The following is a 12,143-nucleotide window of genomic DNA, read 5'->3' on the forward strand; positions in this document are numbered from 1 at the left end:
TGCAGCATTGTCTGTTATGGAATCGCCGGCAAATTCGACAGATATTAATGCTGTGGGGAATATGTGATGACTGATTCGGTTGAGGAGCGGAAAATTACAATTTTGAATGATTATCGGGTAAAAGGGCTAAGAAAAATATAGAGCTACAAACGCATTTATAAAACAATAAATAAAAATACTCAATGTATCAAACGAAAAAAGTCAAGATACGTTATTATGTGCTGACCTAATAATATCTATAAAATGTAATGCACATTATTGATATTTCGGTATAATATTAAGGAAAATCGTTTATGTCCTTTTCCCATATTTCTGGCAACATATGAATTCTGCCATCTTTGAAGCCATGAACAAATAAAGCCAATGTCGTATACTCTGTTTCAAAGTGAAGCATATCCCAAAGAAAACGTACTGCATCGAATGAAACGGGTGAGGCAAAACTTTCCAACCACTTCATTCTAAATACTTTTTAACAAGTGTTGCATGGGAGTTTTTCGGCCAATGCTCGCTTGAATCGAATCAGTTGCATTCGGTACAGGTTTCCTGTGATGGTCTGGTTAGTTTTCAGCAGCTCATAATATATAGGAACCTTTTGCTCACACAATGGATATTTGGCATTGGCTGGGCTTCACATACGATCTCTTACGCTTCGGATTATCGTAATGGATCCAATCTTCATTGCATGTAATGATTCAGTGCAAAAACGATTTACTTTTATAGCGTTCACTCATAATGTGGACATGCAAAATCGTGTTTCAAAGTCTTTCGGCTTCAGTTCGTGTGGTAACCTATTTCCCTGACAAAATGATTTCCTACTACTCGAAATCATTTTGAATTTGCTGCTTGAGTAGCTCTCAAAGATTTTGCAAGCTCTTGTTGAGTTTGACAACAATCTTCATGAAGTTATGCCTCCAATTCTTCAAACTTTTTTGGCTGGCCTGGGCGATCTCTGTCTTTTGTGTCAAAATCACCACTTCTGAACCGAACAAACACTTTTTCGCACGTTGAAACCGATGGAACATATTCCCCATAAGCTTCAGTGAGTAATGGGTATGCTTCAGTGGGATTTTTTCAAATTAAAGAAGTAAAGCAAAAAATCGACATTTTCGAAGGAAAAAAGATTTGTTGTTTACACTATAATGTTCAATAACTAAGTGATAATCAAGGCAAGGATTTTCATGCACTAAAAAATTAAAAATATGCGCTTATAATACGTTACAGAGAGAAAATATGCACTAAAAATTAAAAAAAATATGCAACAAAAACAAATTTTTTATTTGAAATATATTTATTAATTGTGACTCTAGGCCTAAAATTTAAGTGCTATAAATTTGAGCCAAATCGGGCAACGATTTCGAGACACGCATCTATGTCAAGGTTCAGATATATCGCACTTGTTCAACAATACTGATTAACTCAAAATTTTTAAAAATTCACATCCTGTAAAAATTTCAACGTATTCCAATTACTCTTTCATCTCGAAAACCACATTTGAGACCATTTTCGTGATAATTAGTGACTACCTTGTATCAACAAAAAGGTATTATTTTGAGTTAGTACAAACATTTAAATAGAAATACATCGTATATTTTCATAAAAAAAATTATTATTTTGAATTGAGCCTTAGGTGTTAGGTTACGTGGGTTGCTCGCAAGTTAGCGAGTTCACTCGGAGGCCTTGCGGCCCATTGTGGTACCCTTAGAAGTACTATTCCCTTATGCTGAAAATGTCATACATAAAGTGAGAATAGTTTCCCTCCCTAGTTTCGTCTATTATGTGATTTCTGTGGTCCCTATGGGAACCAGCCGGTACTTCTAATAAACCCAATCATATTCACTAGTGACACATCTCTGAGACAGTCCAGATCATGGAAAAGAGCTCTACCAAGATGTAGTAGTCTATGCTCTTGTAAGGCTGGGCATTCACATAGAAGGTGCTGTACCGATTCCTCCTCCTCTTCATCTAAACAACTTCTACAATAGCCATAACGTGGGTAACCCATACGTTCCGACATATGTCCAATCATGCAGTGCCCAGTAATTATACCCGTGAGAAGTCTAATCGAATTCCTACTAAGAGACAAAAGAGTCTTAGTTCTATCCTCTGTCAGATTGGGCCAGAGCATTCTGGATATTCTACAAGTGATGATATTTGACCACCTGAGTTCCGTCTCGCTCAAAGCCCATTCATCTATCAATTTTGATACTGTCACCAAGGGAGTGTGAATATCCCTTTGCGCAAGAGATACGTCCAGGGACGACCCGTTGGTTGCGCACTCATCAGATACTTCATTTCCCCGGATGCCCGCATGTCCTGGAACCCATATCAACTCCACGTGATGTTGTGTCAGTTGTGCCAGTGATTTGATACAATTGAGAAGACATTTCGACCTAATCACGTTGGAGTTAAGAGCCTTGATTGATGCCAGGCTGTCCAAGTAGATATGTATGGTCGAATTTTCGAGATTCAGTTCCCGGATTCTTCTCGCGGCTGTATCAATAGCATAAATCTCTGCCTGGAAAACCGTGCAGGTATCGGGTAATCGAAGAGACATCAAAAGGTCCAGCTCATCTGAGAAGATTCCCGAGCCCGTGCCTCTTTCTGTCTTTGAACCATCAGTATAGATTGAGATCACGTCATCTCTTAGGACAGAGTTCGCGGCCCAATCATCACTTGTCGGTATTCTAATCCTAAATGTTCTATCAAAATTCGGTGTGGGTATTATATAATCCGTTTCCCTCCCAATGATTGGCCAGCCTATCTTTTGTAGGATGGTGCCATGACCAATACGATCATGCTTCAGTCCGCTCGACTGTTTGAGTCGTAGAGCAGACTTAGCAGAAATGCATTTGATATATATATCAAGGGGAGTTATATTTAGCATCGTCTCTGGACTGGCCTGAGGTGTGAATTGAGCCTTTATTCAAGTTAAAAATAATCAAATTGTTTTATTTAAATTTGGTTGTATTTTGAGTTGATACTGTTTTGTTGATAAAATAATACAAAAAAATATCGAGAAGTTTCAGAAAAATGGTATTAACTCAAAAAATAGATTTATTTTTAATAATTGCAAAAATTTTAAATAAAAACAATGTAAATATATTTTCAAATGGAATTTGCCTAATATGATGTATTCGGATTATCAAATTCTCTTAAAATGTAATCACAAACAGTTTTTGGCCTCTACTGAACATTTTAAAATTTTGAGTTAATACAGTATTGTTGAACGAGTGCGATATGCTAAATTTTACTATTTTACTATTTATATTAAATAAAATTTTACTATTTATATTAAATAAATAGAAATATGTAGATTTATATTAATGAAAATTTTTTGGGTCAAAATGACCCAAAAACTGTATTATCGGTAAAATTTCGGAAAAAATTAGAATTTTTCAGTTTTTGTAAAATTAACTAACTAAACACTTTTGCAATTGAATTCAATCGAAATGTAATTATACTGGTTACTTTTATTTAAATTAAGCAACTCGAGATGATGCCTTTAAAAACACTTTTTCCATTCGAAATTAATAAATCTATATCTTCAAATTGAGATCTAACTTCTTCGACTACTCGATGTAAACCATGAATAAGTTTTGAATAAAATACCTTTAGACTATTTACTGCTAAAAAAAATACTTTATCAAAAGAAAATTAAATATGCAATAAAATGAAAAAATATATTTATAATAAAATATGCAAAAATATGCATTCGGAAAGATAAATTGTCAAAAGTGATTTTGAGTTACTGACTACAAACATGCATTTGCATAGAAATCCTTGCCCTGGTGATAATAAATGACAGATATGTACCTTTTAAAATGACATAAAATTTTAAAAAAATAAAAGATACTCCAATATTGTGAATCCTGCATTTTTAAGTCATACATCCAATATAAATCAGAATATTAATGGTTCTAAAATTCATTTATTCATCGGTATTTTTGGTTTCGTCCCAATACTAAAATTATTTTATTATATTTGTTATCATATTTGTTTAAAATTTATTGATTATCTCTCTTTTCAAATGTCAAAGTTCCCCCATTATATATAAGCGCAAAACTTTAACGACGGGGCTATATGTATACACATGTTTCCATGCTGTCATATATAAAGCCTTTGTATGTTTTAGTTAAAAAACTGGTTTCTTTAGAATTGTTTTATATTCTAATTTTATTTACCCGACATTTGACCAATCCACTATGAAAAAGTTTATGTCTACCATCAAGTTTTCTATAAGAATTTAGAAAAAAACGTTTGAAATTTCGAACTGGATTAAATACTCATACATACATTAAATAAAATGAATTTATCATTCTTCCTACAGGTCGTCTCAAATATTTGACATTGACAGAAGCCAATCGTGTTTGGATGCCTGATCTGTTCTTCTCCAATGAGAAAGAGGGTCATTTCCACAATATCATTATGCCAAATGTTTACATACGTATTTTTCCAAATGGTTCAGTTCTGTACAGTATTCGTATCTCACTGACATTGGCATGTCCCATGAATTTGAAATTATATCCATTGGATCGTCAAATTTGTTCACTACGTATGGCCAGTTGTAAGTATTTCACACGCTCTCCCAAATCCCTAATAATTTCTACATATGAGAATAATTACTCTTTTAGATGGCTGGACTACAAACGATCTTGTCTTCCTATGGAAAGAGGGTGATCCTGTACAAGTGGTAAAGAATTTACACCTACCTCGCTTTACACTCGAAAAATTCTTGACTGATTATTGCAACAGTAAAACCAATACGGGTACGTTTATTTTATTCTATTCCGCTACTAAATAAGTTTTATCTACTTCATTATCTTCTCTTATTTGAAGAGTTGATTTAGTTGAATTTACATTAAATTTCGTTTTGGTTTTTGTTCATTATTTTGTTAATTAATTTCGTTTGAAAGATTTTCTATAACAATTATTCATAACTTTGTTCAATGTCAGTTTTTTTTTTTAAATTTCTTTAACTATAATCATTTTCTAGCAATTATTAATTAAGTATTATGAATGTGAACTTATAGTTAAGTCCACAAGTTTCATTTTGATTTTTAATTAAATTTTCCTCAATTTCTTAAAATGCATTTCAAAGTTTTCAGATTTAAAAAAAATATTTTCTTTAACAACATTTGCCTGACTTTTATTTCAAAAATATATTATTTCGTTATTTCATGATTTCGTTAAATAATAGCAAATAATTTGTACATCACCACCTCTTAATTACTCGTAAAATGAACAAAAATTAAGAAAAAGTTGTTTGTTATAATTTAAAAGTAATTTATAGCTCATCTACAGTAGAAACTCGATAAGCTAAAACTGTTTGCATTAAATTTACTATCACTTAAGTGATAAATATTGTTTATATTAATTGGAATTTCAATTTGATTTTTGTCGAAATTCTACTGTAACTTAAAACACTCATCTACACTTTTATCTTTACACTCACTCGCTAAATCAACAGCCATTTATTGCCTTTAGTTTGTTTTATTTATTTTAAATAACAGAGTACAGAATTTGCATGATGTTTTTCATAGAACTAAGTAACTTAGATCAATTTACTCATGATATCTACTTGATTTCGGTTGCTTTCTCAAAAAGTTATATACATGCAAAATCATATAAATTCATATTAGTCATAACATGTACAACTAGTAAGGACAAGTTATTGTACACATAACATTGTCTGAATATGTTAAAATCAAAATGAAATATTAAATCTCAAGATAATTAAAATTACTAGTTTTAGAACATGTATTTACAATTGTGTGCCTCTTCTAATCATTTCAGAAATTCTACTCAATATAGTTTCATTAATTGTGCAATTTCTGCATTTCACATACTTCAATTTAAATATTACAAGTTTGTAAGGAAAGCAATTTTAAATTATGCCACTTTTGAAAGTCTGTGTACCAACATGTGGAATAGATAATCCGTATCTCGGGAACTATTAGGGCTCCTCAAAGTTGGTATCCTTGGGTTTCACATTTTCTTAAAAATAGCCAGAAATCCATTTATGATCCGAATCAGCTGAAATTTCAAATAAAAGAAATTTCGACAAAAACTCCTCCAAATTCTCAAGAAAACAATCTCAGGAAAAACTGCAATCGCCATCTCTTTTAGCGTACAATTTCATCTTGGAAAGGTAGTATTTTTAAAAAATTAAACCATCCTCATACCAAGAGTTAACGCAAAATCGATGTCCTTACCCTAATAAATAGTCCTTGATATTATTTTTAATTCTGTTCGATTTTTTATCGGTTTTTTAGATATGGCGGTCCACGGAGGGTAGAATATTTTTTTTCTCAAATATCAGGTATAATTCTGAATAAAACAAAAAAACTTTTAACAGCATCCAAAGTTGGAATATGTAAAAAGGGTCGTATTTTTGAAGTTTCTTTCACCAACTTTTGGACCCACTGGTCCATGAAAACTTTCTTTCCAAAAAAAACGTTCCTAAATAACTGTGAATAGATCCTTCTCCAATAAGGGACATTTTTATGGAGGCTAGGTAATATAAAGACTAGAGTATCCCACAACGAAAACCGGTCAAACGGTTTTTTCATCTTTGTGAACTCTTTCTGTAGCTCATTGAAACATATTTATGAAAAACTTTGATTCATTTTTAAAAATATCTATTTATTTTATAGAAAATTGTAGCATTTGACAACATTTCGTAAACAATATAAAATAATTGCATAAAGAATTCAAAAATGCTGAATTTATTAGAAATGTCAAAAACTGAAAAGCAAAAGCTTCACTGTATGGACACGAATGCAGTTGCAAAAGAGAATTTAAAAATGTTGACAAATTTTTAAAGTTTTCTTCAAATATTTTTCTTATATTCAAAAATTGATTCCTAAAACAGCAGAAACCCCAGGTATTGTTAATATTTATTAGGAAAATATATTAGTTTCACAACTAATTCTATCACGCATTCATACCATATTAGGAATCATTCGAGAACTAGTTCTAATGATTTGATTTAAAATTGTCACACTTTTAAATATTTTCAAAAAACAGTTTGGTCCCACTTAGCATATGGCTAATATTGATTTACTACAATACAAACATTGTTTCAAACCGATTTATAGCTATAGTTGTAGACGTTATATCTTAGAGCAGTTAAGAAGCTCTTAATATGCAAAGAAATGTATTTCTTGACAAATCTATCAAAAGTATCTGATTTAGAGAAGTAAAATGTATGTACATTTTACTACTACTACTACTTTTTTCCTCAATACTTTTCAAGTTCTTATTTCAGAAAAAAAGGTATTTCTTCACCACTCCTAAAATTGTCTGAGACTCTATGTTATGAAGAACAGTTTTAATAAAATTACAGATATTTACCGACAACGATTTCCTGGAAATTATAAAAAAGTCCAATGAATTTCCGAGAAATTTATAAACTTGGCATGTCTTCGGATTAGGCCTATTCGAATGTAGACAATAATATTTAAGATATTATGGCTAGCGGATTTGGATTATCTCCAAGCTTTTCCAAATATGTATTGGAAATCGATCAATAAATCGCGAAAGTTATAAACACGGTTTCACATAAAAAACATAACATTTTATACATAGTCAACATTTAACAACAACTATAAACAAATTTAAAATTTGTAACTAGATCCATCTCATTGGCTATACATATTTTAAACTATTCTATAAAACATTAGTCACTTAAATCACAAGGTATCTTCGGTTGTTATAACTTAGTTTTTATAAGACATCATAAGTATCAACATCCAAAATTCAAATTAGTTTTAAATGCATGCAATTTTTTCGTTTATTTTCAAATAAATTTTTTCGTTTGTAGTTTATATTTTAAATAGCTTTTATTTAGGTTTAGTTTAGTGGTTGCAACAAATAAATATTTATATATTTATTTTAAAATAATTTACAACTATAAATAAATGAATAAAACAGTGAATAATATGAATATTTGAGGAAAAATATTGAAACCAAAAACCAATAAATATTGTGCAAATGAGTGTAAAATTTCAAATGGTTTCAACAAAATAACAACAATCACATAACTATCATCACAACAACAATAACAACATGAATAAATGAAAACAAATTAGAAACTGAATTGAAAACAATTCTAATCACAATGCAAATGTAACAAATTACTCCAAACAACAACAATAATTATAATTAAAAACAATGACAAAAAAAAAACAACAACTGAATTTAGTATTAGATCTCAGACTCTAATCACTCTGTTCTGCTCTATTTCGTCCTCTTTTTCTCCCTTTTATTTTTGTGGTTGGAATTATTTGCCAGATGCATTGATGAGATAAAATACAACAAATACTAAAATGATTGAATGAATGAAATGCAAATCATTTTTAATTAATTTAAATACATACATTATTATTATTATTACTTATTATTGAAGCAATTTTAATATTCAAAAATATTTATTGTGTATATACATAAAGAAAAGAATATTTATTTTTGTAAATAATGAGCCTGCCATAAAAGCATTAATAACTAACAACAACCAAAAATATGAGAATATTAAGACAAATTAATTGAATTTTTAATAAATAAAAAGTAAAAATTGCTTCTAAAAAAATCAAATTGAAATGTAAAAATTACAACAACAACAACTTTGTCTTGAAGAGTATGGAACGCATTGCCAACAAATTAACGGAAATGAAATGTAATAACGAATTTTTTTTTGTGGCTGTAGAATTTTTGCCATTTAAATTCATTTCCGTTAAATTTTGTTGATGCAAATAAATAAATGCAATAATGTGTTGATTCTACTTGCCTATGAAACATTTATTTTAATTTTAATTTCAATTTATTTTATACATTTTTTGTTCTATAAACAAATTTTTATATTTTTTTTAGTTTTTAATTACAATGATTTCCGCATTTTTTAAAACACTTTAATTTGTTTAAATTTTTTATTTAATAATTTTGTTATTTATTTTTTGGTTTATATTTTTATGTTTGTTTGATTTATGATTTAATTTGAACACCATGTGTACACACACCTCCTGTATTTTTGTGTTTTATTTGTTTTTGTATATGTTTTATACCTTGTATACTCATAGGTGAATACAGTTGCCTCAAAGTCGATCTACTATTCAAGCGAGAATTCTCATATTACTTAATTCAAATTTATATCCCATGCTGTATGCTGGTAATTGTCTCATGGGTGTCATTCTGGCTTGATCAAGGTGCTGTACCAGCTCGTGTATCATTGGGTAAGTTGAAAAATAACCACGACCAAGCAAGTCAACAACAGCTGACAGGAACGACAGGTTTTCCATATTCAAAACAAACAAAAACAACCCACCCACCCACACTTACCAACCAACACCCTGCAAAAGAAAAACACACAAACAACATTTTACTATTTAATGAATAATTGCCCCTCACTACCACCCACCCAACACAGAATCTCATTTATCCTACTCGTATTCCGCTCTCGTTAATATTGAGTGCAATACATTGGTATGAATGTGTGGTTTATTGAGAACAAAAACTAATTACCTTTTAATGCGAGTGTAAGTAGTACGTCTGCTTATAAACTAAAACTAGTTTGATTTTGTAATGGTCCTTTTATAAAGAAAATAAACTTGATTAGCCGTTAAGAAATGTGTACATTGCTTGGCTCTCCTGAGTATTAATAATTTTACCGTTTTTTTTTTGTTTTATTGTTCGTGTGTAGGTGTTACCACTCTCCTAACAATGGCTACACAAACATCGGGTATTAATGCTTCACTGCCGCCAGTCTCATACACAAAGGCCATTGATGTTTGGACTGGTGTGTGTTTGACGTTCGTATTTGGTGCCCTGCTCGAATTCGCCTTGGTGAACTATGCGTCCCGCTCAGGTTTGAATAAAGCTAGTAATTGAGATTTTATATGCTTCTTATTAACTGTATTTAATTAATTAATATGTGTTTTTTTTATTATTGTTGTTTACTTTAACTATATACTTTTTTTGTAAATGTATGTCTTACTTAAACACACTTACTTTTATACATCTATGTAAAACATTGTATATAATGTACATGTATACAACACATGTGTCTCAATATTTATATATAAATGTAATTCAATATTTTTATTGTTTTTGGCAAACAGTATACAAAGTGATTTGAAAAACAACCAACAATTTTTGTTCAACAAATCTGAAAATGTTTGCAAAACCACTCACTATTACTAACATACAAACATGTTGACAAACTAAATAAAAAAAAAAAAAACAAAAGAATTGGCGACCAAAAAAAAAATAATAAAAATAACCATAGTTAAGTTAATACGCTTTATTGACATTGGATATTGAAAAAGACATGACAGATTATGACAAATTACAAATGACAGAAATTCGATTAGTGTTAAAATGTCAAAATTTTGCTTTCATCGTTGTATTACATGCTAAAAGCTAAAAATAAACAATAAACCACTTTTTTTTATTTGTTTTAATTCAGGGACATTCAACAAGGGATTTAATTAAACATACAAAATAACCATATAACTATATTTTAAAAAAACATTTAAAGACTCTATTGAATATATTATTTAAAACACAATTTGAATACATATGTTTTTGTTAACATGCAAGGAATTAATGTTAATTTGTATGAGACTCAAAACACTTAATTGATTTGTAAAGAAACAAGCATATTATTAACATTTATTTCAATATTTTTAAACCAGAGTAGGGAAAAATCTCTAAATTATCAAAATTCTGAACTATATCGCATGTTGCCACAACTCTTAGATTAATCTTCAAAGTACTGCTTGTATAAAAACACTTATACATTTCTTGTTAAATTTAACCAAAAATTAAAACATTTTCACTCTTCAAAAAAAAAAAACACCATAAAATCTCGAAATTTGGTATTTTTAAATTTCAACTCAATATTCGGCTGTGCCGAATCTTATACACCCTTCAACAGAGTATACTTTAAGGTAAAGATTGAGTAGGTGAAATCCAAAACTCGCTCGTTACAAATAAACCGAATTTTGGGAAAAAGCGAAAAACATGTAGCTGCTGATTAAATGGACCAAATTAGTTGAAATTTTAAACAGATAATGTGAAATCTTCACCTTCATTGTATTCTACATTAATTTCCTCGATATCATGATCAATATTATTATTATTATATTCCAAGACACAAAATTGTAGGTCATTATAGCATCTTCAATTTTTCCCAAAGCGGTTTGATAATCATAATTTTTCTTTTCATGGATATGGATAAATTTTATTAATTGTCTTTTCTCGCTTCCAGAATCGGGTGCAAAAGTTGGTTCTGTAATTAAGCTCCCACCGCAGAGTTAACAGTCCTTTCTGTGCTTATTTTATTATCATTCTCTTGGAAGTTTTGAATTTAAAATGAAGTTGACCTGGTGTTTTCAGCACAGAAGATACAGCAGTTTTAAATTCATATATACTAGAGTGACAATCAGTTGTATGGAAAAAATTTTTTGTTAAAATTTTGAAGAGTGCCGGGTGGAATATTGTGACACTAGGCCTAAATGTTAAGTGCTGAAAATTTGAGCCAAATCGGGCAACGATTTCTGGACGCGCATCGAGGTCAAAGTTCAGATATATGCAAAATTTTACTGTTAATATGGAATAAATAGGTGAAACTCGTTAACTTTCTGCATTGTTTTCTAGAAATATGTAGATTTATTTATATTAATGAATATTACATTAAAAAAAAGTTTTGGAAATTAACCCTGTATCTCCTTTGGTTCAAAATGACCCAAAAACTGTATTATCGCCAAAATTAGAGAAAAATGCAAATTTTTCAGTTTTTGAAAAAAATTTGCTACTAAATAAATACTTTTGCAATTGAATGCAAAAGAATCGAAATATGTACGTAATTATCGTTGTAATGAGATATAAATGACAAAATTTGATTAAAAAATGTTAAAGTTATTACAAATTCGCCAGACCATTATCGTGTTTCAGACCACTTGAACAAAAAATTTAGAAACAAAATTTAGATATTTCGAGAAAAATTAAAATAAAAGCTCATTTTTACTTAAAATATGTCCATATTTACTTGTATATGAGTTTTTGTCTTCGTAGGATACCGTTAACCTATTCGCAGGTATGGCCAAAAAAAATAATTTTTTTAACGGCTGTTTCAAAACTCCATTTTC

General features: G+C 29.8%; 1 protein-coding gene across 10 annotated transcripts in view; it reads left to right on the plus strand.

The window, feature by feature from the left end:
* Positions 1-12,143, plus strand: part of GluClalpha (glycine receptor alpha 1) — a 143,586-nt gene that overhangs the window by 112,813 nt on the left and 18,630 nt on the right. For 6 of the 10 annotated variants that reach the window (XM_065514587.1, XM_065514586.1, XM_065514564.1 and 3 more), the window contains 4 exons: positions 4,328-4,564; positions 4,632-4,766; positions 9,075-9,227; positions 9,695-9,859. In XM_065514587.1, the coding sequence (XP_065370659.1) occupies positions 4,328-4,564; positions 4,632-4,766; positions 9,075-9,227; positions 9,695-9,859 (690 nt within the window). Of the gene's footprint in view, positions 1-4,327; positions 4,565-4,631; positions 4,767-9,074; positions 9,228-9,694; positions 9,875-12,143 lie in introns of all 10 variants that reach the window. The other 4 variants (XM_065514585.1, XM_065514573.1, XM_065514553.1 and 1 more) reach the window with 1 other exon arrangement.

This window comes from Calliphora vicina, chromosome 1, assembly GCF_958450345.1.
Source record: "Calliphora vicina chromosome 1, idCalVici1.1, whole genome shotgun sequence".
NCBI lineage: Eukaryota > Metazoa > Arthropoda > Insecta > Diptera > Calliphoridae > Calliphora > Calliphora vicina.